Source organism: Limanda limanda, chromosome 1 (genome assembly GCF_963576545.1).
Source record: "Limanda limanda chromosome 1, fLimLim1.1, whole genome shotgun sequence".
NCBI lineage: Eukaryota > Metazoa > Chordata > Actinopteri > Pleuronectiformes > Pleuronectidae > Limanda > Limanda limanda.
The window spans coordinates 1,216,082-1,243,382 of NC_083636.1; the positions used below are offsets into that span (position 1 = coordinate 1,216,082).

General features: G+C 46.6%; 3 protein-coding genes across 5 annotated transcripts in view; all 3 read left to right on the plus strand.

The window, feature by feature from the left end:
• Window positions 1–216: 216 nt before the first annotated feature.
• tcf7l1a (transcription factor 7 like 1a) lies at window positions 217–16,753 on the plus strand. Of its 3 annotated transcripts, none has more exons than XM_061071062.1 (13): window positions 217–679; window positions 886–1,072; window positions 2,712–2,781; window positions 4,520–4,656; window positions 8,831–8,908; window positions 10,813–10,930; window positions 11,018–11,099; window positions 11,191–11,247; window positions 11,366–11,482; window positions 14,538–14,706; window positions 14,805–14,912; window positions 15,004–15,052; window positions 15,863–16,753. In XM_061071062.1, the coding sequence occupies exons 2-13, from the start codon at window positions 905–907 to the stop codon at window positions 16,432–16,434; spliced, it is 1,725 nt and encodes a 574-aa protein (XP_060927045.1). In that variant the 5' UTR covers window positions 217–679; window positions 886–904; the 3' UTR covers window positions 16,435–16,753. The 3 variants fall into 3 exon arrangements, with proteins under 3 accessions (XP_060927045.1, XP_060927064.1, XP_060927056.1); XM_061071081.1 differs by having other exon boundaries at window positions 14,541–14,706; XM_061071073.1 differs by having other exon boundaries at window positions 217–1,072.
• A 1,568-nt stretch (window positions 16,754–18,321) lies between these two features.
• LOC133013849 (caspase-3-like) lies at window positions 18,322–21,301 on the plus strand. The gene is made up of 4 exons (XM_061080939.1): window positions 18,322–18,538; window positions 20,218–20,381; window positions 20,470–20,590; window positions 20,988–21,301. Exons 1-4 carry the CDS (start codon window positions 18,322–18,324, stop codon window positions 21,299–21,301), a joined length of 816 nt encoding a protein of 271 aa, XP_060936922.1.
• Window positions 21,302–22,460: 1,159 nt separating this feature from the next.
• Window positions 22,461–27,301, plus strand: part of dusp11 (dual specificity phosphatase 11 (RNA/RNP complex 1-interacting)) — a 9,945-nt gene continuing 5,104 nt past the window's right edge. The window contains exon 1 of the mRNA XM_061075732.1: window positions 22,461–22,671. Coding sequence (XP_060931715.1) covers window positions 22,646–22,671 — 26 coding nt within the window. The 5' untranslated portion in view covers window positions 22,461–22,645. The remainder of the gene's footprint in view (window positions 22,672–27,301) is intronic.

The following is a 27,301-nucleotide window of genomic DNA, read 5'->3' on the forward strand; positions in this document are numbered from 1 at the left end:
CCCTCCTCCTCCTCCTCCTCCTCCTCCCCTTCCTCTCCCTCTTCCTCCTCCTCCTCTTCCTCCTCCCCCTCTCTCCTCCTCCTCCTCACCTCCTCTCCTCCCCCCCCTCTCTCCTCCTCCTCCTCCTCCCCCTCTCCCTGGGGACCAACCTGTTGAGTCTGCTCTGGGGTCAGTTCCCTCCCCGGTCCACAGAGGGCGCTGCTGCCCGCCCGCACTGATCCCGGGTCGGTAAAGATCCCCGGTGCTCCCCGCGCTCTGTGCCCGACCCTCCGCTGCTTCCAGTCGGCTCCGCAGGGACCGAGCTGCCGGTGCTAGTGTCTCAGCCCCAGGATTGGAGCCTGTCCGGCCCGCAGCCAGCAGCCGTTTCCCGGGGCACCGGAGGGATTATGCCCGGTTCCAGCCGGAGGAGAAGGACCGGTGCAGGGACTCGACCCGCGAGCGGCCTCGACTTCTTCCAGCGGACGAACTGCGGAGCAGGAGGAAACTTTCCCCCCGGAGCCGGAGCCCGGAGCCCGGCCAGCGTCCCCGGCCCCAGCGGGCTACGAGCGGCTCCCCGGCCCGGGATCGACCCTGTGGAACTTTGTGTGATTGAAACCTTGTTCCGGAGGGAAACGCAGAACCAGGACATACTTCCACTCCTCAGGAATTCCGACGCCACAAAGTGATCGCGGAGCAGCAGGTAGCTAGCTAGCTCGTTAGCCTCTCGCTGTTTTTATTACATTTCTCCCGTGAACCAGGTGCTAAAGCCCCGGGGGGGACCGAGCGGAGCCGCCGGGGGGACGCGTCCCTCCGGTGGCCCCGGGGAGCTGGGGGTCTCCGGGCGGGTCCCCGGGGTCCGGTGGGAGTTTCACAAAGTGTAAGTGTCTCTAACAAGTGAGCTGTTAGCCCGCAGCTAGCTGCCGACATGCCGCAGCTGCCCGGGGGAGACGAGCTGGGAGCCAGCGACGAGCTGATCCGCTTCAAGGACGAGGGCGAGCAGGAGGACAAGAGGAACCGGTCCGGGACAGACCTGGACGAGCTCAAGTCCTCCCTGGTCAACGAGTCCGAGACCACCAGCAGCTCCGACTCCGAGGTGAGCGGCAACCACACTTCAACTGGGACACAACACAACAACACAATACAACACAGCAGCTCCCACGGTTCACTTCAACTGGGACACAACACAACAACACAATACAACAACACAACCACACTTCAACTGGGACACAACACAACAACACAATACACAACAACACAGCAGCAACCACACTTCAACTGGGACACAACATAACACAGTTACACAACACAGCAGCTCCCACATGGTGCACTTCAACTGGGACACAACACAACAACACAATACACAACAACACAACTAAGCAGCTCCCACACTGTTCACTTCAACTGGGACACAACAACACAACACAGCAGCTCCCACACGGTGCACTTCAACTGGGACACAACACAATACACAACAACACAACTAAGCAGCTCCAACACTGTTCACTTCAACTGGGACACAACACAACAACACAATACAACAACACAACCACACCTCAACTGGGACACAACACAGCAACACAACACAGCAGCTCCCACACTGTTCACTTCAACTGGGACACAACACAACTACACAACAACACAATACAACACAGCAGCTCCGACTCCTAGGTGAGCAGCTCCCGCACTTCAACTGGGACACAACACAGCAGCACGACACAACGCAGCAGCACGACACAACACAGCAGCACAACATAACACAGCAGCACGACACAACACAGCAACACAACACAGCAGCTCCGACTCCGAGGTGAGCAGCTCCCGCAGGCACACTGTTCACTTCCCCGGGAGGACACACACTTCAACTGGGACACAACACAGCAACACAACACAACACAGCAACACAACTCAGCAGCACAACTCAGCAGCACAACACAGCAGCACAAGACAACAACACAGCAGCACAACACAACACAGCAGCTCCCACAGGCACACTGTTCACTTCAACTGGGACAACACAACACAACAACACTGTTCACTATTATTAAGAGAACAGGGCAACACTAAATGAGACAACCCAGTAAAGTCCTTTCGTTTGTTTTGAGCTGTGATTTGAAGACAGGTCAACAGGTCAGTAGGTCAACAGGTCAGCAGGTCAGCAGGTGACCTCCTCTGCAGTGCATCTCCTGAGAATCTCCAGAGAAGCTGAATAAGAAAACACAAATGTACAAATGAGTGAGAGCTCAGCAGGAGGTTCTGTGGGGGTCCACAGGGAGCAGGTGGGCGTGGGGAGGACTTCTCTAAACCGAGACAAACTGAACAAAGCAAAAGAATCTAAACATCTCAGGGTGTGAAGAAGGTTCCAGACACGTGGAGGACGTCAGGAGAACCTCAGGTGATGAGAGCAGACGCTGCTGTAAACAAAACCATGTGACCTTCACCTCCTGCTGTGACCACGTGTGACCAGAGGACCTCCTGCTGTGACCACGTGTGACCAGAGGACCTCCTGCTGGGTTGTTCAGTGTGAAAGAGTCTCGACCCGAACCAGGAAGTACAGCAACACAATGAAATCCACTGTAACACACACAGGCAGCCTAGGAAGGATGTTCATTACCTCTGTGTTGTTGTGGTCAGTCAGACAGCGGACACTTGGTTGTGTGTTTTCTCCACCATCTCCTCACGGTGCTGTGTGTGTGTGTGTGTGTGTGTGTGTGTGTGTGTGTGTGTGTTTACAGGCAGACAGACGGCCCCAGCTCCGCCATGATCTGGAGAACAGGCTCAGACACAATCAGCTGTTTGAAGATGGTAAACAAACACTCTTATTATTCTTCAGATTCATTTCTCCTCCTCGTGTCTCAGAGCCTCATTCATGTCTTCCTCTCATTCACATGTTCACTGTCACTTCAGCTGCTTTCAGAACCCAATGAAAATGTGTGTTTATGTTCTGAAATAATATTTTAAAACCAAAACAGTATCCAGTGTTCCCACGGTCATGGAAAACCTGGAAAAGTCATGGAATTTTAAAATGTGTTTTTCCAGGCCTGGAAAAGTCATGGAATTTTAAAATGTGTTTTTCCAGGCCTGGAAAAGTCATGGAAAAAAATAATCACCCAAGAGTTTTGGAAAAGTCATGGAAATTTGTTATATTCATATTTTCATGTCGTTCATTTAAGGGATGGGCATAATTAATAGACGATCGATTAATTGATCATTTTGTAAATGAAATATTTTTCATCGATTGAAAAATTTTATTCTATTTTCACTGCATTTTAATATAGCCTATAAATAGTGAATTTTAATATAAAAAAATGAATGATTAATCGAAAATCGATCGTTAATTCTCCCGGCGATCGATTGAGACTATTTAATCGAATGCCCATCCCCAGTTCATTTATGCTGAGTTTTTAAATAATTCATATGCTTTTAAAGAAATACGCTCAAAATATAGGCAGGCATACTTGGGTTTGTGTCATTTAAGGTTTCCTGTCTGCCTTGGAATTCTCATTGTAAGTTTGAATACTACATTTTGTCACTTTTTTGCGAATACACCTGGGACAGGAATCAGCAGGGACCTCCCGATACGATACTATCACGATACTTAGGTGGCGATACGATATGTATTGCGATTCGATATTACGATTTCCTGGGATTTCTTTTGGTTATTTTTTTTTTTTTAAATACTGGACCATGGAATCATACCTTCAAATACAACACAGTCAAATTCACTTAGAGCTTTACAAGTTTTATTTCAAATATTAACATTAACTTAACGACTGCCGGGCAGCCAATAGAGAAAATAAATAAAAATGTTCCCTATTATTGTATAGCCCCTGTCAACTGCACACAAACTGACAGATTAAGAAATGTAAGCCACTTAGGCTACTTTTAAACAATAAATAAAAGGTAAATTAAATAGAATGAATAAAAGTTTACTTGAAATATAAACTTTGAAATAAACAAAAAGTAGGCTATTGTTGTTTGCATGTAGGCGATGCAAAGCTAGTGCTTGGGTATGTTTAGATTCTTGTGCAAAAACAAGAGCTGGTCAACATGCTCTGGGGTGATGTTGCTCCCCCCATATATCCCCCCCCCCCGTATAAACCAATAAATATCGATTTGGGAGGCAGCATATCGATTTAAAATCGTCATTCACAAGAATCGCGATTTGTATTTTTTCCCCCATCCCTAATATACACCGAGATTTCACAAAATGTTTGGTCATGGAAATTTGGTTTAAAGTTATTGAAAAGTCCTGGAAATCCATTGGTCAAATTGTGTATGAACCCTGAGTCTCCGTCAGACCCGTCAATGCGTCGTCGTTAACACAAGTTACAGTTTGTGTAACCACAGTTGTCTAACTAAAAGCAGCGTTTACAGAAGTCTGATCCTGGACCACAGGAGAAACCGTGGAGTTGTTCTCGCTCCAAAGCAACAGAAGACCATCTACACATCTGTCTCCAGCCCCTGAGCAGAGCTTCACTCTCCAGGTGACCCACGTGCTGGTTGTGTGTCTGCTGACTCTCAGTCCTCTTGGTTGTTTCAGCTCTGAGGCGGCAGCAGGACGGAGCTCTCTTCCAGCCCTCGCCCTATGTGGGATATCCCTTCTTCATGATCCCAGACCTCGGGAACCTCTGCAGTCCCTACCTCGCCAACGCAGGCCTCCCGACCAGCGCCCGGACGGTAAGACGCCCGAACGCACACACGAGCTACACAGGGTCAGTGACAATGTGCTGGTCTCAGGTCTGTTTGCCTCGTGGTTACATCTGTAGATATCATATATAAAGACTAGATGTCTCGTCTGCGTTGCTGGCCAACGGAGACGAACGTCCGCACATGGCGGCCATCTTGCTACAGGCAGCTCGCTCACCCATAACATTGTGTTGGTAAATAACCATAACTTACTCAATTTTCAACCGATTTTTAAACGGTTTGGTTTGTTATAAACGTCAGAGATGTAGATATGACACTACATACTTATGAATAATTATGTTATTTTCTAAAAAAATGAATAATTTATGCAGTGTCATAACTACATCTCTGACGTTTATAACAAACCAGATCGTTTAAAAATCGGTTGAAAATTTAGCAAGTTATGGTTATTCACCACTACCAACACAATGTTATGGGTGAGCGAGATGCCCCCTAGCAAGATGGCCGCCATGTGCGGACGTCCGGCTCCGTCGAACGAGACTTCTAGTCTTTATCGGCACCATTGTAAATGAGGGTCTTATCCCTCAATGTGTCTTCCGAGGCTTAAATAAATATTCAATCAATCAATGAATCAATATATATAAATCTATGGTTACATCTGTCTGGATGTTACCTGCACCACCCGGTGGAGAGGCCAGGGGATCCAAATGGAGGCCACCCATCCACCCAGCACATAGAGTCTTCATTTAGAAAATACAACTCGAGCAATAAACTGTTTAAATCTGTTTTTTAATCAGAATCAGAAAGTATTTATTGCCAAGTAGGTTTACACCTACCTGGAATAGTTAATAATATAATAGCTAAATGTAATTGGTTTCTCTTTGCTGCTTCTCTGTGTTCTATCACAGTGAAGTGCAGATGTTGGAGAGTTCAGCTGCTGTTTGCACATTTTGAAGAAACCACCTTGTTCTACATTTTATTCACAGAGCAGATTATTCTTTAGTTCAAACCGAGCCGCCCGGTGGTGACCTCGGGCCGCTGCAGGTGTTGCAGTCTGGACAGATACAACTTCCTGTGTCCTCAGCTGCTTCACGTGCAGGAGAACAAACCTGTTAATGAGGAAAAAAAGAAAGTTTAGCTGCGGCTCTGAAAGACGTCACTCAGATTAATCCGTCCCCAGGCGTAACCGACGGCAACCGGCGCCAACCGCTTCACATAGTGATCGTGTTCTTCAGATCCAGACCTGGATACCTCTGACTCACCATTGTCTTGAACGCTGTCTTTTGTGCATTGGCATTTGATTTGTGTGTGTGTGTGTTGTTATGATAAGGTGTCTGCTGGTGGGACAGGGTGAGACAGGCCTGGACACAGTCTGTCAGGAATGAGCTCACAGCCCGGCTGCAGATTAGCTGCTGGATCCACAGCGTGTTGCTCAACTTCCCCGACCCGGCAGCTTTATGGAGGCTCAGCGCCGATTAGACGGATTTAGGGTGATGGTTTAATACAGTAACACTCATAGCCACTAATCTGAAAGTTGCCTTGTTGGCAGGGGAAGGAGGTTCAGAGTATTTTAAATCGATGTTATTGCAGAGGACACTTGAGGATGTTCTGCTTCTGGATGGAGGTGGAGCTGAGGCATCACCAGTCCAGCACTTGAAGGTGTTTGTTAAGCTTCTTTCTGACAGTAACCAAAGTTCTGGCGTGTTCCTAGCGTGTTCCTGGCGTGTTCCTGGCGTGTTACTAGCGTGTTCTATGTGTGAGCTATGAAGCTATAAACACATTGAAGTGTTAATTTACTCTATTGTCGTTCGTTATCTTTCTACTCAGCAGCCTCCACATTTTCTTTTCCTCCTCTAATTGTTTTGAAAATCTTTCCTCTGCAGATTTAACGCAGACGCACATGTCGGCTAAACACACAACCAACCCCCCCCAGCACACACACACACACACCTGCATTCCTCAGCTTTGTAATGCCCCCCCCTCCCCCTGTGTTAGCAGGTCATTGTTGTCATTAGCAGCGTCTGAATGGTCCTAATGCATGACTCACCAGGGGGGTCGTTACATCTCGTTATACCTAACACACTGCCTGTGGCTTCTCCACCCACACACACACACACACACCCACACACACACACACACACACACACACACACACACACACACAGATCCTGCTCTCCGTCTGCAGCCTGCTCCTTCACAGCAGAGACGTGTTTGCTCTCCTCACTCCTCACTCGTGTGTGTTGATGGAGGAGATGACACACAACACAGACTGTTTACTGTCCTCATGCACCTGAGGCAGGAAGCCCAGGACGACCTCACACCCGACACACACACAAGTACCTTCTCTGTCCGCACCTAAAAACACATGGTCACGTGATGTCAACAGGAAGTAGATTGACTCGGTAGTTGGTTGCTGAAGGAGGAACAGCGATGGTGAAAAGTCTGATCGTCGACCTGCAGGCGTTAAATATGTGTGATCTGCAAAAGATTCCACAGGCTTGATTGTTGAGCATTTAGTGTTTTGATTGCACACGCACGCACGCACGCACGCACACACACAAACACATAGACACACACAGAAACACACACACACACACACAAGCCTTCATTCCTGCGTCACACCTGAGCAGCAGTGAATGGCAGCAAGACGGAGGAGAGATAACTACGCTTTGTTTTCACTTTGTTTAAACAGGTTTTTGTTGGCAAATCTGTGTGTGTGTGTGTGTCTGTGTGTGTGTGTGTGTGTGTGTGTGTGTGTTGCAGTGTGTGTGTGTGTTGCAGTGCTTGTTTACTTAGAATTGGTCCCTTTCAGCCGACTGGACAATCCCAGAATTCCTCTGTTTACTCCACATTGTCTCCAAACTCTTAAAATACCAGGAGGATGACTTGTGTTAAACAACACACACACACACACACACACACACACACAGACACACACACACACGTGACCCCATCCCTTTCTGGCAAGTTGTTTCCACGTCATTCAGATGTTTTTCTGTGAGTCACTGGTTTAACGTTAAATGGTTTTTAATCTTCTTTAGATCTACATGATTCTTTTTGTGAAAACATTCAGATTGTTTCCATTTAATAAGTTTTCACATCTGATGGTTGAAGTTTGTTTAACAAACAACTAAAATAATAAAAAACAGAGCATTTAAACAACACAACTCGATTTAAAGACACAAAGAAGAAGAGTCAGTGAAATTAAAGGTTTTGTTGATTTCTAATAAATGATGAGCTGGTGTTTTCCACATCTGTTTCTCTGTAGTGGCTTAAATATGAAGAGAGACTGTGTGTGTGTGTGTGTGTGTGTGTGTGTGTGTGTGTGGGGGGGGGGGTTCATAAACAGCAGGAAGCCTAATAACTTCTCCTTCTAGGCGCACAGTGATTTTATGCTTCCCTCTGTAATAGACTGATTGTGGAGGAGTGTGTGTGTGCATTGATTTTCTTGGTATTTCTAACAGCTGGATCCAGTTAGTGCTGTGAGCCCGAGCTTCCTCAGGCCTCTGAATGGGAGGGGGGGGGGCATTGTGGAGTTTCTGTGTTTGTATTTCTGGGGAACAGGATTGTGTGTGTGTGTGTGTGTGTGTGTGTGTGTGTGTGTGTGTGTGTGTGTAGCACTCCACTTGTGGGGGAGGTTTGGTCTGGAGCCGAGGAGAACGAGCTGCAGAACAACTCGACTGAACGATGGCCGCCCGGCTCCTTGTTGTTCAGAACCAACGCACATCACATGACCTCACGCTACATCAAAGAACCAATCAGGATCAAGAGAAGCTTTAGTTAAGTCTCAGTCCAACGATGGACGACACGACAGATTCTTAAAAGTGCAGCCAAATAACCCTGATCGCCCCCTGGTGTCTGGCTGCAGTACAGGTCATCCTCCCTCCTCCTCCGTGCTTGTGCTGCTTTGGCAGAACGAATGTAAACATGAGGCAGATGAACTCGGTTATCTCACCTGGTGTCGGAGATACGGAGGTGTGTTGTGTTGCCCGACAGGAAACACAACATCCTGCACACAAACGTTTCCTGGTTTGTCGCTGACGCAGGACTCAGAGACACGTCTGGACAAATCATTTACTATTTCATATTTTTATCCTTTATTTGACTTGAACTGAAACTATCCGTGTCTTTCAGATCAAACATCTTTATAACTGTGATAAGTGTTTAGAAGTTCGACCTGCTGACCTTCCTCCTCTCTCCACAGTACCTGCCGTTCCAGTGGCCTCTGCTGGACGTCCCTGGAAGAGCAACCATCAGAGACTCTGCTACTCCTACACAACTGGTAAGAACTGGTTACACACACACAGTCGAGCTACAAACTGAAAATCGATGTAAGTGAATAAGCCCTGGTTGTGCTCCCTGGTCACGGTGAAGGAGTGAAGGAGTCCGTGTCTCTGCACCACATGATTCACCACATGTCGCCTCGGAGAAGAGACTCTGACACAAGCTCTGATTGTTCGTGTTTCAAATCCTGGAAATCACAAGTCGAGGAGTTACGAGTGTTTTTTCTGTTGTTCACACACTGAAGAATCTGCAGCTTGTTTCTCTCAACACTGCGAGTAGCTCCGCCCACTGACCCCGGTCAGGGCAGCGTGACTGGTCAGCGATTCTAACAGGCCTCACGTTTATTAGAACAAGAAGCTGATAATGAAATAGTTTTATGAGTTGTATCTTGGCCTCAGTCTAATCTCAGAGGATTTTCACTTTCGTTATCCTCAGCTTCAGTGACTCGACTCTAACATGACACTCACATGCTGAAACACAAACAGGACGACAGCTCAAACTGTGGTTATTAATATTATTCTTCCCTGGTCGAGTTTGTGAGATAAACATGGTTTATTCCGATTTATTGGTAAATCAAACCACAAAGCATAACACAGACTTTTCTGAAGAAACGTCCAAAGTCCCAGGAACCTTTTCTGGAAACTCTCCTGTGATGAGTCTTGCTTGACCTTTTACGTTTATAGGGTCACAGGACAAGGTCGGGGAGCAAGGTCAAAGATTCAACCTCATGTTGGCTTCAGGAAATATAGGAAAGAAATCCTGGGTTTGTTGAACTCACTTCGTAGTTCAGACCCCAGGTGTGTGTGTGTGTGTGTGTGTGTGTGTGTGTTTACATGACACCAAGACATTGGGACATAAACCCACTAGGACCTGGTGACTCTCTCCTCTTGGTGGAAACCTGCGTGGCCGTGCCAGCTCCAGTTCCTTCCAGCCTCCGTGGTCGGATACAGATAATTAGCAGCCGTTGTTCAACTCAGTAGAAAAAATACCAGTGTTGTGAGAGATAAACGCCTGAAATGAAGAAATGAACAGAAGTGAATGTTATCAGCGACGTTACGACTTCCCATCAAACAGCTTCCTGGAATATTTGAACTTCCTTAAAAAGAAGCAGTGAATCATCATGAGCAGTGGCTCTGCTGTGCGTTGGAGTAAATGAAGAAAACCTGAATGAACCTGAAAGAAGCAACTGAAACGATGTGTTGATGTGTGTTCATCGACTGAGAACTCACAGGATTCTGAGAACAGCAGCGTCTCAGTCAGGTGACCTCCTGACGGTCATGTGACTCTGGAATTAGGGCAAACCTGAAGTCTGAATAGTCTGATTATTGTTTATCAGACGTCAGAGTTAAAAAAACACATTTATTATAACAAGAGGATTCACATCATAATACCTGCAGAATAAAACAGACCAAAAGCTCGACAAATGGAAACTTAAATAAAAGTTAAAATCAAGAACAAAGCTTTATTTATAATATAAGCTGCAGTGAGTTTGTGTAACTGTTCCTCTCACATTCGCTTTTTGCTCTATTTTAATCAAGTCCATGTGTTTTCATTAGTTCTCATTTGGCTCCGGTCTCATTGTGATGAAATGTTCCAAAACATCCCAGAAAGTTACAACCTTTCTAAACAGTTCTGGTTCTGGTTCCTTCTGGTTTTCTGTCCCAGTCTGATCGTCTGACTCCTGAAGGAACCGAGGTTTGTTTTCACCGACTCAGTGAAACATGTTGTTGTCTCTCGTGAAACAGTCGAAGGAAACTGGTCAGAAACAACCTGATGTGTTTGAGAAACACTTTTCAACAAGAGGGTGACGTCTGACACCTGGTGGACAGAGGACAGTGCTGCAGTCTTAGTAACCACCACCTCTGTGTGTGTCTGTGTGTGTCTGTGTGTGTGCGTCTCCAGTCTAACAGTGTACCTGTAGTGCAGCACCCCCACATGACCCACCTCCACCCGCTGCTGTCCTACAGTCCCGAGGCCTTCTCCCCTCAGAGGGCCTCACCCGGCTTCTCTCCTGACGCAGGTGAGTGTCACACTTCAGACCTGCACACACACGTTTGTGTTAATGCAACAACAATAGACGCATTGTGACTCTGTGTGTAAACCTCAGGTGTGTCGAGGTCGCCTCACTCTGCCTGTTACCCTGTCTCTCCTGGAGCCATGACTCCCATCCCTCACCTGTTTGATTGGCTGTAAGTAACACACACACACACACTCACACAGACACACACACAGACACGCACACAGTCTGAAACCCTGCTCTGTGTGTTGTTGTGTGTTCAGGCAGCGACAGCCCATGTATCCCATGGGAGGAGGGTTCACACCTGCTGCTCTCTCCAGGTCCGGGTTTGTTATGTTTCATATCTCAACTAATTCAATGGACTGAAACGTTTCTTCATTGTTCAACAAACTCTCTGGATCGGCTGTGTGTAGTGAATTGTGTGTGTTGTGTTGACAGTCTGGTGTCGAGTGGGTTCTCTCCACGCTTGGTGCCGAACCCCCAGTCGTCCGTCCCCCACCCGGCCATCGTGCCCGCGGGGGGGGAGCAGCAGCCTGGATGCAGCAGCCAGCCCAGGTACCAGCATGTCCTCCAGGGTTCTGCTCAATGTTCAATGTTCAGATGGAAGATTCAAGGAAAACAAACCTGTCACCGTTAAATCTCCCATTGATGTTATGGAGGAGGTAAAAAAATAAAGGTCCAATAAACCCTCAGCCGGTGGGAACCTTCTGAAGAACATGGTTCTCCACTTCCTAATGGAGAACGTTCCCAGGGTAGTTTAAACCTTCTTAAAGTCACTGAACTACTCATAGAACTCAATGTTAACCATAGATTTCCCTACAAGCTCCTAAACGATCTGTAGAACCTCCTCACTGGTTCCAACCTCCTCAATGATCTGTAGAACCTCCTCACTGGTTCCAACCTCCTCAATGATCTGTAGAACCTCCTCACTGGTTCCAACCTCCTAAACGATCTGCAGAACCTCCTCACTGGTTCCAAGCTCCTAAACGATCTGTAGAACCTCCTCACTGGTTCCAAGCTCCTAAACGATCTGTAGAACCTCCTCACTGGTTCCAAGCTCCTAAACGATCTGTAGAACCTCCTTGCTGGATCCAAGCTCCTAAACGATCTGTAGAACCTCCTCACTAATTCCGAGCTCCTAAACGATCTGTAGAACCTCCTCACTGGCTCCAAGCTCCTAAACGATCTGTAGAACCTCCTCACTGGTTCCAAGCTCCTAAACGATCTGTAGAACCTCCTTGCTGGATCCAAGCTCCTAAACGATCTGTAGAACCTCCTTGCTGGATCCAAGCTCCTAAACGATCTGTAGAACCTCCTCACTAATTCCGAGCTCCTAAACGATCTGTAGAACCTCCTCACTGGTTCCAAGCTCCTAAACGATCTGTAGAACCTCCTCACTGGTTCCAAGCTCCTAAACGATCTGTAGAACCTCCTCACTGGTTCCAAGCTCCTAAACGATCTGTAGAACCTCCTCACTGGTTCCAAGCTCCTAAACGATCTGTAGAACCTCCTCAGTGGTTCCGAGCTCCTAAACGATCTGTAGAACCTCCTCACTGGTTCCGAGCTCCTAAACGATCTGTAGAACCTCCTCACTGGTTCCAAGCTCCTAAACGATCTGTAGAACCTCCTCAGTGGTTCCGAGCTCCTAAACGATCTGTAGAACCTCCTCGCTGGTTCCAACCTCTTCAATGATCTGTAGAACCTCCTCACTGGTTCCGAGCTCCTAAACGATCTGTAGAGCCTCCTCACTGGTTCCAAGCTCCTAAACGATCTGTAGAACCTCCTCACTGGTTCCAAGCTCCTAAATGATCTGTAGAACCTCCTCACTGGTTCCAACCTCCTAAATGATCTGTAGAACCTCCTCACTGGTTCCGAGCTCCTAAATGATCTGTAGAACCTCCTCGCTGGTTCCGAGCTCCTAAATGATGTGTAGAACCTCCTCACTGGTTCCAAGCTCCTAAATGATCTGTAGAACCTCCTCGCTGGTTCCAACCTCCTAAACAATCTGCAGAACCTCCTCACTGGTTCCAAGCTCCTAAATGATCTGTAGAACCTCCTCACTGGTTCCAAGCTCCTAAACGATCTGTAGAACCTCCTCACTGGTTCCAAGCTCCTAAATGATCTGTAGAACCTCCTCACTGGTTCCAAGCTCCTAAATGATCTGTAGAACCTCCTCACTGGTTCCAACCTCCTAAACGATCTGTAGAACCTCCTCACTGGTTCCAAGCTCCTAAATGATCTGTAGAACCTCCTCACTGGTTCCAACCTCCTAAACGATCTGCAGAACCTCCTCACTGGTTCCAAGCTCCTAAATGATCTGTAGAACCTCCTCACTGGTTCCAACCTCCTAAACGATCTGTAGAACCTCCTCACTGGTTCCAAGCTCCTAAATGATCTGTAGAACCTCCTCACTGGTTCCAAGCTCCTAAATGATCTGTAGAACCTCCTCACTGGTTCCAACCTCCTAAACGATCTGTAGAACCTCCTCACTGGTTCCAACCTCCTAAACGATGTGTAGAACCTCCTCACTGGTTCCGAGCTCCTAAACGATCTGTAGAACCTCCTCACTGGTTCCGAGCTCCTAAACGATCTGTAGAACCTCCTCACTGGTTCCGAGCTCCTAAACGATCTGTAGAACCTCCTCACTGGTTCCAACCTCCTAAACGATCTGTAGAACCTCCTCACTGGTTCCAACCTCCTAAACGATCTGCAGAACCTCCTCACTGGTTCCAAGCTCCTAAATGATCTGTAGAACCTCCTCACTGGTTCCAACCTCCTAAACGATCTGTAGAACCTCCTCACTGGTTCCAAGCTCCTAAATGATCTGTAGAACCTCCTCACTGGTTCCAAGCTCCTAAATGATCTGTAGAACCTCCTCACTGGTTCCAACCTCCTAAACGATCTGTAGAACCTCCTCACTGGTTCCAACCTCCTAAACGATGTGTAGAACCTCCTCACTGGTTCCGAGCTCCTAAACGATCTGTAGAACCTCCTCACTGGTTCCGAGCTCCTAAACGATCTGTAGAACCTCCTCACTGGTTCCGAGCTCCTAAACGATCTGTAGAACCTCCTCACTGGTTCCAACCTCCTAAACGATCTGTAGAACCTCCTCACTGGTTCCGAGCTCCTAAACGATCTGTAGAACCTCCTCACTGGTTCCAACCTCCTAAACGATCTGTAGAACCTCCTCACTGGTTCCAACCTCCTAAACGATCTGTAGAACCTCCTCACTGGTTCCGAGCTCCTAAATGATCTGTAGAACCTCCTCACTGGTTCCAAGCTCCTAAATGATCTGTAGAACCTCCTCACTGGTTCCAAGCTCCTAAACGATCTGTAGAACCTCCTCAGTGGTTCCGAGCTCCTAAACGATCTGTAGAACCTCCTCGCTGGTTCCAACCTCTTCAATGATCTGTAGAACCTCCTCACTGGTTCCGAGCTCCTAAACGATCTGTAGAACCTCCTCACTGGCTCCGAGCTCCTAAACGATCTGTAGAACCTCCTAAAGAACCGGATCTTTTCCTCTTCAGTGATCGTGTAGCAGCCGTAGAACCTCATGAAGGAGGCGCCCACTGCTTCACCGTCTCTGACGCTCTGGTTGTCTGTGCTCCAGCAGGAAGTCGATGCCTGAAGCTCAGCAGGAGAAGGAGGAGGAGAAGAAGCCTCACATCAAGAAGCCACTGAACGCCTTCATGCTCTACATGAGGGAGGAGCGACCCAAGGTGGTGGCTCAGTGCAACGTGAAGGAGAGCGCCACCATCAACCAGATCCTGGGACAGCGGGTCAGTGACCTGTGGGATGTCCATGTGTATTTGATGTGTGTGTCTGTCTGTGTGTGTGTGTGTGTGTGTGTTGACGTGTTGTCGTCTTCTCTCCACAGTGGCACTCGCTGTCGAAAGAGGACCAGAGTAAGTTCTATGAGCTGGCTCGTCAGGAGCGCCTCCTCCACTCCAAGCTGTACCCGGGCTGGTCGGCCAGAGACAACTACGTGAGTGACGACCAATCACAGCGCCCGATCCCGTCAGCTGACCCCAGGTGTAACCTTCAGTGTGTGTGTGTTTGTGTGTTTGTGTGTTCAGGGTAAAAAGAAGAAGAGGAAGAGGACGAAGAGCGAGACGCAGTTTGAAGGTGAGAAGAGAATCAGCTCCGAATCAGAAACACAAACTACACACACTACACACAACGAGCTCCGGCTGCTTCACCACATAGACACACAAACTACACAAACTACACACAACGAGCTCCTGCTGCTTCACCACACAGAAACACAAACTACACAAACTACACACAACGAGCTCAGGCTGCGTCAACACAGAAACACAAACTACACACAACAAGCTGCGGCTGCTTCACCACACAGACACACAAACTACACACAACAAGCTGCGGCTGCTTCACCACACAGACACACAAACTACACACAACGAGCTCTGGCTGCTTCATCACACAGAAACACAAACTACACAAACTACACACAACGAGCTCCGGCTGCTTCACCACACAGAAACACAAACTACACAAACTACACACAACAAGCTCCGACTGCTTCACCACACAGAAACACAAACTACACAACACGAGCTCCGGCTGCTTCACCACACAGAAACACAAACTACACAAACTACACACAAGGAGCTCCGACTGCTTCACCATACAGAAACACAAACTACACAAACTACACACAAGGAGCTCCGGCTGCTTCACCACACAGAAACACAAACTACACAAACTACACACAACAGGCTCCGGCTGCTTCACCACACAGAAACACAAACTACACAACACGAGCTCGGCTGGGGTCAGACCCCTAGTGGCAGAAAGTTGTATAACATGTGTTGAAAGAAGTGTGAGTTTCTTCAGCAGTTTTTCCTCCGTGTGTGATTTGATGATTATTGATTTTGTGCGTCACTGATGACAACATGTGTGTGTTTGTTTCAGCTCCTGCAGCCGACGACGACTTCTCTCCTCAGATGAAGCGACCTCGCGAGGAGACGCCACACGCCCTGCTCCCCCACCCCCCCCCACAGACTGCCCACACACACACCCGCCCTCACACCGTCTCACACCTGACGCACACACACCTCTCCCAGGCCAGCCCCGCCTCCTCGCTGGACTCCCCGGCCACGCCCACCACGGCGCTGGCCTCGCCCGCCGCTCCCGCCCCGACGCACACCGAGCACACGCACTCCTCCCACGGCGCCGGTCACATGTCTCCGTACGCCGAGCAGCTGCAGCCGCTGTCCCTCACCACCAGGCCGCACCGGCCCTCCCTCCCGCTGAGCCGCGGCGTGGTCACCTCCGGACCCTCCACGCCGTCCTCCACCTCCTCCGACACGCCCACCCCCTCCCCCCTCATGGCTGCCTCCAGGAGCTCACCCCTTCCCCCCCACCTGCACACGCAGCCGTTCCTGGTCCCGCCTCCTACCTCCGCTCACCAATCAGCAGCGAGCGCTCCCGGTGCCTTAACTCAGTCGCAGCCGTTCTCGCTCAGGAGAACCAATCAGCTGTGAGGCTCCGCCTCCACTGGGATCACGTGATCTGTTCGTCTTCGGTTTTTTAAAACTTTTTTATAGATGTATCACATTTTATATTGTAAAGGACAAAACAATTGGTCAATATTTGACTCTAACTTCATCAAACTGTATTTTTTTAGAATCTCACTTTTTCTAAAGACTTTGTACAGACGCTGACTTGTTGCTAAACGAGGTCACGAGGTCACGAGGTCACGAGGGTCGAACTGTTTAAAATAACTTTTTTCACTTGGTAGTTGTGAGTGTTGCTTAATTTTCCGGTTCCTCTGTGTTAATAAATATTCACTGAGTTCTGACACGTGGTCTGTTTGCTGCTGGGAGTTTTATTCTGGAGAGGTTGGACTTACAGGAAGTCAGGTTGAGACTCAGACATGATGAACTTTGACCTTTATTTCATTATTAGAAATTCAGAAGAACAGAAAGAGAAAGCAACAGATGCACTGACGGCAGATAACATGTGCATTATAAAGAATTTATTAATTGGATTATAAGTTAATGTTCACACGCAATCCTACATGTAAAATATATTATAAGATGTTATACTTGTCATATATATATATTAGTTCAGTGGTAAGAGGTGGATATTGTTCCTGTGTTGGACATTTAAATAGACGGTTCAGATTTTAACTAGGGTTGCAAAATTCCGGGAATATTCTCAGTTGGAAACTTTCCATGAGAGTTAACGGGAAGAAACTGGAAATGTTGTGGTAATTTATACTAACTGTATTTACCTTGTCATATACAGACATAAATATAAACATTTTGTTGTGTCATAGGCTGATTTGAGCCCTGAGGAAACTTTGGGCACTTGACTATATGCTTCTGCATCGTTGTGTCATTCTTAACATAGGTCTCTGAAAATAACTTACAATTGATGGATAAATGAATATAAATAGTTCTGGATGAACATATGAACAATCCTCAATCAGCATGCTAATATATTTCCCAGTAATATCAACACCTACCTGACTAGTCCTTGTTCCATAGTGCAGGATGCTGGGATAGTGAATGCACAGTGCAGGGTGAGCTGCATTCCATACATCTTTCAAAAGAGTTTTTATTACTCAGCGTTTAATTTGCGGTAAAACATGTTTTTCCAAATTCCCGGGTTTAACTTCCAAAGGAAAGTTTCCCGAAATTTCCCGGAAAATTGTCCGCCCCTTTGCAACTCTAATTTGAACACTTTACATTTATGGACATAATGTTCAGAAACACTTCTTTGATGCTTAAAAATGATTTGAACTTTTAAAATATTTTTTAAATTTAAAAAATAACCTTGATAATAATAATATGAATCTGTCAGGAAACTTGTGGCCAAATCTCACAACGGGTTTAATCAACAAGTGATTAAAGAAACTAATAAAAAATCAAATAAAACAATGATTAGATGGAAATGAATCAAACTTTAAAGAATTCAGAGGTAAGAACCTCGTCAGCTGAAGAACAGGAGGAAGAATTAAAGACATTTGACAGATACGAGTGTAAAGTTTTCTGTGGTTTTCTCAGTGTCTGTCAGTCACTGAACATTTGAAAACATGATTGAACAAAGAGAATTTGTGAGAACTTTAACTAATCAGAGATTTGACGAGATGTGTTCATGACAGGAACCAGTTTTAATTGATGGTGGAGAAACGTTGACTCATGTGAAAAGCAAACACCTTGGAAACACCTGAGGGGCGACGTGTTCCCAGAATGAAGCAAGAATCCGAAGTTACATAACTGAGTCAGCTCGTGATCCTGCAGCAGCACGAACAGGAAGCTCCATATAGGGTCACACAGGTGTGGCTGGAGGAGTGGCCTCACCCTTTGGACTGAGTGGAGACTCACAAGCTTCTTCTTCATCAGAGCAGACAGATGAGGAGGAGGATGCTGAAGGGGAGGCGGCAGATGGAGCAGGACGGGCAGTGGAACCGGGCGCTGGTCGTGTCCGTGGCCGAGTTTGACCCCGGGGTCAAACTGGGGAGGAGGCCCGGGGCCCGGAGGGACGAGAAGAGGCTGCACCGGACCCTCAGCAAGCTGGGCTTCAAGGTGGAGCTGCACCGGGACCTGAGGGGAGAGGAGATCTACCAGCTGTTCCTCACAGGTAGCACACACACACAGACACACACACAGACACACACACACACACACTGACACACACAGACACACACACTCACACAAACACACACACACAGACACACACACACACACACACACACACACACACACACACACACACACACTCAAAGCTTCTAACTATAAGTTCAGCCTCAGGAAAGATGTTGTTTCTTAAATGTTGAAGCAGAAGATGCTGATCTTTATTTTTCTATATGCAAAGTTTCAATTATCAACCAACAGAAATTGTCCTTCCTTGATTTTCACTTTTATATTTTGGAACTTTTATAACTTGGAATCCCTGAAACTGTAGATTAATTATCTCTTCTGACACTTACTGTATTTCCCTCTGCTTTTGTTTCTATTTCTATTTATGTTGGTTTTAATCTCTATGTACAACTTCACACTTTAAGTGAGCTGTCAACGTTATCTTACAATAAATACTACATAAATAATGATAGTAAAAAGTCTGTTCTATATATTTGGTTGTATTTTATTTAAGTTATCACTAATACAGTTTATGGTAAAATTGTATAATATCAAACCTCTGATGTATTTCTTTGTCATAAAGGTTTGATAACGTCTCAGGAAACATTAACTTCCTAATATCAGTGTTGGCTTTGGCCTTAAAAATCTATCAGGCTCTAAAAAATGTTTAAAATATGTGCAGAGGACATTTGAATGAAAAGTCAGATCTAGAAGATGTGATTAAAATACAATCATGTGTTTTATTAAATGTTCTTTAAAGAGGAATCATCTCTGGAATAACCTCAGGTTTTATTGTAGACGTTGTATAAGAACTCATGACATAATCAGTTGAAGTGCAGCATTCACATTATTACATAATGCATAATGTACAATTTACAGGAGAACAGTCGAGATAAAAACAGATTCTCAGACCGGTTTATTTTATTTAAGACACATTTTTATCATCCGAGTTCTCCAGAGGAACCTCAGAACCTCAGGGTTCCTCTGGAGAAGCAGAAGCTCGTAAAGATCCAGACAAGCTCCTGCAGAACAAACACACGTGAGTAAAGGTCCGTGTGTGTAGGACGTCTACACACCCACGCACACCCGGTGTTGTGTAATCACCTCAGACACAGAATAATAACCAGGTTCAGTTTTACAGCCGGATGCACATGTGGTCACATGACGCAGGCGCCTGTCAGGTGAACATCAGCTGTTCACTGCCTCAGTTCCCAGGAGGAGTTTCCCTCAGAGGCTCCTTGTTAAGATCTATCAGACAATCTGTGATTCCTGAATATGAGACGATACAATATATAATAACATAATATAATAATAACACATGCATTAGGACAAGCAGTGACAGAGGAAATGAGAAATGACTCCAAACAGGAAGCTGGTGTCCGAACGGAGAAGACGTGGATGAATATCTTTCTGCAGTTTTTGACAAAAGTTTGATTTGAACTCTAACGTCTTCTACCTTTGACCTTTGACCTGTTGGCTCCGTGGATTCTTCATGAAAGACGAGAACAGTCTGTTAGTCGAGGTCTGTTCTGAGATCACAGAGCAACAGACTGAAGATTATCTCATCACGTCTTCGTTATCGTGAACCTCAGAGAACTGACTGATATCCTTCTGCTGACTCACATCTTTCATACCGTGCCTGTGACCTTCTGACCCCCGTGCTGGTTGTGTGTGCTGCAGAGAGCCGGCGTGCGGTGAAGGACTGCTTCCTGGCCGTTCTGTCGTCTCATGGCGACGAGGGCTTCGTGTTCGGAGCGGACGGAGAACGCGTGCGACTGTCTCGTATCTTCTCGTGTTTCAACAACGAGCTCATGGAGAAAAAGGCCAAAGTGTTTCTGGTCCAGGTGAAGACTCGCTGGTGATTTTAGGATCTGCACGTTTCTTTGGACATGAAGGTGTTTGTGTCTCACGAGGACTCTGGTGTCTCTGCAGGCCTGCCGGGGACCCGACCTGGACGATGGCGTGGAGGTGGATTCGGCGGATGATGTCACAGCCTTCTCTCAGGACCTGTGGGTTCCTGTGGACACAGCAGTGATGTACGCCGCGGCCCCAGGTGAGCGTCAGCCTGGAGAACGTCTCCATGACCCGATCAGTCCAGTTCCTCCAGTGAAGCGTCTCAGAAGCTCCGAGGCCACGTGCACACTACGCATCACTGTTGCTATGGTTACGCTGGCCGGGGGTTTTGCAGCCTCTCAACCAGAGACTTGTGTAAACTGGTCTCGTTTTAGTTTGAAAACACACATGAACTGCTACATCAAGAGAGGTTCTAAACCCATCTTTTCAAAATAAAACGTAGTTGTAAGGAGACAGATCGACCCGGGAAGGAACCTCCGACCAAACAAGGTCATGGAGGACAAAGTCTGCTTTTGTATTTGAATGTGAACCTTCAGAAAACGTGACAGGAAGTCCGTCCTCTGTTTGACCTCCACCCCCCCTCTTCCTGTCCCCAGGTTACGGGGCCTTCATGCATCCTCTGGGGTCCGTGTTCCTCCAGACCTTCTGCTCCCTGCTGGAGACCGAGGGGAACCGCGAGCTGGAGCTGACCCGGCTGATGACCCGCCTGTCCCACCGCGTGGCCTTCACCTTCCAGGCCAAGGGGCGCTCGCTGGGCGGGAAGAAGGAGATGCCCTGCTTAGTGACCACTTTGACCAGGGAGGTGTTCCCATTCGCTGAGGCCCGGAAAGAGGGCGGGGCCTCGGGGATTTCAGCCACGTCATTGGTCGGCTCCAAATCCGTCAGGAAGCGAACTCCCTCCATCAGTTAGCATCAGTTCAAATGTTTACAAACCTTATCTATTTAAATATTACTTTTCATTTCACTCACTCATGTTCACTGATGTGTCTGTTTGTAAATAAAGATTTTATACAAAACACCAAACCTATACGTCTTTTCATATTACATTTTGTGTATTCTTGCCTGTCCTCTCGTTCCTACTTCCTGTCCACCTGGAGGAGGAGGAGGAGCCAGATGTTGGGCGGAGCTGGACAGATGTGATGTTTTAAAGGTTTGGTGACAGCTCATCTGAGAGGAGAAGACTCCTCCAGCCGGACCAGGAACCTGGAGGATCAGGTTCTGTGTTCACTGGAGGAGGAGGCTCACTGGTCCTTCACTTTTAAAACTCCATGTGTGTGTGTGTGACATGAAGTTTGATTTTGTAAAATAATATATTTTTTATTTTTTTTATTTTTTTTTAACAATATATTTATTGAGTTTTACATATAAGAAACATACATTCAAACATTTATAAACATACAAACGTTTATGAACACCCCCAACCCACAATCAAAGATTCAGGGTAAAGAAAAATAGGCAGACATTAAATAACTTAAATAAGTTTAAATAAAATAATAATAAAAAAAAAACATATATAAAAATATAAGAATAAATGGAGGTAAATAAAGACATAATTATACAAATACAAATAAATTAAATTCCAATCAATCAAATCAAAAGCCTAGATAAAATAACGTTCTCTTATTCATAATATTAGTTAGTTACAATTAATATTCATCCTATTAGGTGCTGCTATTTTATTCTGTTTCACTCATTAATTTCCACTTGGTCGCTTTCCAAAAATTGCATGAAGGTGTCCCATATTTCCTTGAATTTACTGTTTTTCCCTCTGACCACATATGTTAATTTCTCCAAGGCAAGGCAAGAAGCCATTTCCCTTAGCCACATTGCAGTTGTAGGACTGTCCATACTGTAAAACAATATCTGATTGAAGTATTATTTATATTATATCCACTGCTACTATTGGAAATATCATTAAATGATCTAAATAAAAGTTATCTTAAAAGTCAAAGTCTCTCTTTATCTCTCTCTCTCTCCCATGTATTTACACCCCCTCACCGCTAGAGGTCTCTGTGGGGAAGTCAGGCTCTGTGTGTATCGACGTCATCAACCTGCGCCAGTAGCTGCAGTAAATAGATGAAACGTGACCGGCTCCAGGGAAACTTTTAACTTTAGACTTTTATCACATTTGATAGTTTTGGTGAGTTCGGGTTTTCCCGCGTGTTTCCCGGTAGAGGACCGGATGTGAGTGACGCGGTGTGGAGCTGCACGTGCTGACGGTCACATCCGGCTGGTTCACTCGATCAAAGGGAAGATGCCACGAGGAGGTTTACCTGACAGGTGAGTGACGTCAACAGGTCAACATGTCAACATGTCAACATGTCAACAACATGAGTGACACTGAACATGTTCAAACACACACACACACACACACATACACACACACACACACACACACACACACACACACTGCTTCCTAGCTTGTCTCCTTTAGCAGAGGATACACTGAACATATTCAAACAGACACACACACACACACACACACACACACACTGCTTCCTAGCTTGTCTCCTTTAGCAGAGGATACACTGAACCATCCTTTAGGAAAGGAAAGGAGCCTCACTGCTTCCTAGCTTGTCTCCTTCAGCAGAGGAGACACTGAACTATCCTTTAAGAAAGGAAAGGAGCCTCGATGCTTCCTAGCTCGTCTCCTTTAGCAGAGGAGACACTGAACCATCCTTTAGGAAAGGAAAGGAGCCTCACTGCTTCCTAGCTTGTCTCCTTCAGCAGAGGAGACACTGAACTATCCTTTAAGAAAGGAAAGGAGCCTCGATGCTTCCTAGCTCGTCTCCTTTAGCAGAGGAGACACTGAACCATCCTTTAGGAAAGGAAAGGAGCCTCAATGCTTCCTAACTTGTCTCCTTCTGCAGAGGAAACACTGAACCATCCTGTTTGAAAGGAAAGGAGCCTCAATGCTTCCTAGCTTGTCTCCTTCAGCAGATGAGACACTGAACCATCCTTTAGGAAAGGAAAGGAGCCTCGATGCTTCCTAGCTTGTCTCCTTTAGCAGAGAAGACACTGAACCATCCTTTAGGAAAGGAAAGGAGCCTCACTGCTTCCTAGCTTGTCTCCTTCAGCAGAGGAGACACTGAACATGTTCAAACAGACACACACACACACACACACACACACACACACACACTGCTTCCTAGCTTGTCTCCTTTAGCAGAGGATACACTGAACCATCCTTTAGGGAAGGAAAGGAGCCTTGATGCTTCCTAGCTTGTCTCCTTTAGCAGAGAAGACACTGAACCATCCTTTAGGAAAGGAAAGGAGCCTCACTGCTTCCTAGCTTGTCTCCTTCAGCAGAGGAGACAATGAACTAGGGCTGCAACTAACGACTATTCTGATAGTCAATTAGTCACCGATTATTGAAACGATTAATTGACTAATCGGATTATGAATGACACAAATTCTCAATTGCAATTATTTAGCAACGAGCTTTTTAATTTAGCTTGAGGTTGTTCGAGGCATGTGATGACTGAAAATAAAGACAATAAAGATCGATACTTCATTCACAAAAATGTCTTTTTATAAACTTTGTTTCATATGAGGGTACTGTTGACACAAAAGCAAAGAAATCATGTTTTTGTCCATTTAAAACCAAGGACAGGCAAAGTGCTAATAAAACAAATCAATTAAAAATCAAGTATTCATTTTTCCTGTTAACAAAAATGACAGGGAAAATAACATTAATAAAAACATCAACAAACTAAACTACAGTCTTCTTCGGACTACTAAATCATTTTGATTAAAACAAGACGTTTGTCAGGCAATAGGATAACATAACGCTTTTAAACTCGTTAATAAAAAGTTTAAACCATATTTTTGTAATGGATTCTAGAATCCTGCGCGCAGGTATATACGTGTATATATAACATCTGACAGAGGCGAGTCCGCATCGTCTCCGTTACGAAGTCACACGTGACTCCTCCTCCTCACATGGGCGTGTCCTGCTTCCATGGAGAGCAGGTCCTCTGTACAGATACTGCAGGTAGTTTTTTTCGGGCTGTTACGGGTGAAGTTCTCCGGAACTTTTTACTTTCTGGTGCGCGATGCTGCTGCAGCGGAGGACGCCATTGGTCCATGTTTTGTCGCTATTGCACATGCGCGACTTTCAGAGATAGGAAGGGAGCGAGATGGCTCACTCCTCAGTTACTTCTATCAGCACCTCCGGTAAAACGAGTTTTAGTTCCGCTGCACGGCACGAGAAACGCGCGCTATGACGTCACCAACGAATCATCGACGAGTAAATTCGTTGGCGACTATTTTTGTCATCGATTTTTGTCGACGACGTCGACTAATCGTTGAACCCCCTACACTGAACCATCCTTTATGAAAGGAAAGGAGCCTCACTGCTTCCTAGCTTGTCTCCTTTAGCAGAGGAGACACTGAACCATCCTTTAGGAAAGGAAAGGAGCCTCACTGCTTCCTAGCTTGTCTCCTTCAGCAGAGGAGACACTGAACCATCCTTTATGAAAGGAAAGGAGCCTCACTGCTTCCTAGCTTGTCTCCTTCAGCAGAGGAGACACTGAACCATCCTTTATGAAAGGAAAGGAGCCTCACTGCTTCCTAGCTTGTCTCCTTTAGCAGAGGAGACACTGAACCATCCTTTAGGAAAGGAAAGGAGCCTCACTGCTTCCTAGCTTGTCTCCTTCAGCTGAGGAGACACTGAACCATCCTTTAGGAAAGGAAAGGAGCCTCACTGCTTCCTAGCTTGTCTCCTTCAGCAGAGGAGACACTGAACCATCCTTTAGGAAAAGGAAAGGAGCCTCACTGCTTCCTAGCTTGTCTCCTTCAGCTGAGGAGACACTGAACCATCCTTTAGGAAAAGGAAAGGAGCCTCACTGCTTCCTAGCTTGTCTCCTTCAGCTGAGGAGACACTGAACCATCCTTTATGAAAGGAAAGGAGCCTCACTGCTTCCTAGCTTGTCTCCTTTAGCAGAGGAGACACTGAACCATCCTTTAGGAAAGGAAAGGAGCCTCACTGCTTCCTAGCTTGTCTCCTTCAGCTGAGGAGACACTGAACCATCCTTTAGGAAAGGAAAGGAGCCTCACTGCTTCCTAGCTTGTCTCCTTCAGCAGAGGAGACACTGAACCATCCTTTAGGAAAAGGAAAGGAGCCTCACTGCTTCCTAGCTTGTCTCCTTCAGCTGAGGAGACACTGAACCATCCTTTATGAAAGGAAAGGAGCCTCACTGCTTCCTAGCTTGTCTCCTTCAGCAGAGGAGACACTGAACCATCCTTTAGGAAAGGAAAGGAGCCTCACTGCTTCCTAGCTTGTCTCCTTCAGCTGAGGAGACACTGAACCATCCTTTAGGAAAGGAAAGGAGCCTCACTGCTTCCTAGCTTGTCTCCTTCAGCAGAGGAGACACTGAACCATCCTTTAGGAAAAGGAAAGGAGCCTCACTGCTTCCTAGCTTGTCTCCTTCAGCTGAGGAGACACTGAACCATCCTTTAGGAAAGGAAAGGAGCCTCACTGCTTCCTAGCTTGTCTCCTTCAGCTGAGGAGACACTGAACCATCCTTTATGAAAGGAAAGGAGCCTCACTGCTTCCTAGCTTGTCTCCTTTAGCAGAGGAGACACTGAACCATCCTTTAGGAAAGGAAAGGAGCCTCACTGCTTCCTAGCTTGTCTCCTTCAGCTGAGGAGACACTGAACCATCCTTTAGGAAAGGAAAGGAGCCTCACTGCTTCCTAGCTTGTCTCCTTCAGCAGAGGAGACACTGAACCATCCTTTAGGAAAAGGAAAGGAGCCTCACTGCTTCCTAGCTTGTCTCCTTCAGCTGAGGAGACACTGAACCATCCTTTAGGAAAAGGAAAGGAGCCTCACTGCTTCCTAGCTTGTCTCCTTCAGCTGAGGAGACACTGAACCATCCTTTATGAAAGGAAAGGAGCCTCACTGCTTCCTAGCTTGTCTCCTTCAGCTGAGGAGACACTGAACCATCCTTTAGGAAAAGGAAAGGAGCCTCACTGCTTCCTAGCTTGTCTCCTTCAGCTGAGGAGACACTGAACCATCCTTTAGGAAAGGAAAGGAGCCTCACTGCTTCCTAGCTTGTCTCCTTCAGCAGAGGATACACTGAACCATCCTTTATGAAAGGAAAGGAGCCTCACTGCTTCCTAGCTTGTCTCCTTCAGCTGAGGAGACACTGAACCATCCTTTAGGAAAAGGAAAGGAGCCTCACTGCTTCCTAGCTTGTCTCCTTCAGCTGAGGAGACACTGAACCATCCTTTATGAAAGGAAAGGAGCCTCACTGCTTCCTAGCTTGTCTCCTTCAGCTGAGGAGACACTGAACCATCCTTTAGGAAAAGGAAAGGAGCCTCACTGCTTCCTAGCTTGTCTCCTTCAGCTGAGGAGACACTGAACCATCCTTTAGGAAAGGAAAGGAGCCTCACTGCTTCCTAGCTTGTCTCCTTTAGCAGAGAAGACACTGAACCATCCTTTAGGAAAAGGAAAGGAGCCTCACTGCTTCCTAGCTTGTCTCCTTCAGCAGAGGAGACACTGAACCATCCTTTAGGAAAGGAAAGGAGCCTCGATGCTTCCTAGCTTGTCTCCTTTAGCAGAGGAGACACTGAACCATCCTTTAAGAAAGGAAAGGAGCCTCACTGCTTCCTAGCTTGTCTCCTTCAGCAGAGGAGACACTGAACCATCCTTTAGGAAAGGAAAAGAGCCTCACTGCTTCCTAGCTTGTCTCCTTCAGCAGAGGAGACACTGAACCATCCTTTAGGAAAGGAAAAGAGCCTCAATGCTTCCTAGCTTGTCTCCTTCAGCAGAGGAGACACTGAACCATCCTTTAAGAAAGGAAAGGAGCCTCACTGCTTCCTAGCTTGTCTCCTTCAGCAGAGGAGACACTGAACCATCCTTTAGGAAAGGAAAGGAGCCTCGATGCTTCCTAGCTTGTCTCCTTCAG

Coding starts and splice junctions, on each gene's coding strand:
- LOC133013849 (XM_061080939.1), top strand. CDS start 18,322: ATGCTGAAGGGGAGGCGGCAGATGGAGCAGGACGGGCAGTGGAACCGG. Junction 20,382..20,469: donor CCAAAGTGTTTCTGGTCCAG/GTGAAGACTCGC, acceptor GTGTCTCTGCAG/GCCTGCCGGGGACCCGACCT. Junction 20,591..20,987: donor GATGTACGCCGCGGCCCCAG/GTGAGCGTCAGC, acceptor TCCTGTCCCCAG/GTTACGGGGCCTTCATGCAT.
- tcf7l1a (XM_061071073.1), top strand. CDS start 905: ATGCCGCAGCTGCCCGGGGGAGACGAGCTGGGAGCCAGCGACGAGCTG. Junction 14,707..14,804: donor ACCAGATCCTGGGACAGCGG/GTCAGTGACCTG, acceptor TTCTCTCCACAG/TGGCACTCGCTGTCGAAAGA. Junction 15,053..15,862: donor GAGCGAGACGCAGTTTGAAG/GTGAGAAGAGAA, acceptor TGTTTGTTTCAG/CTCCTGCAGCCGACGACGAC.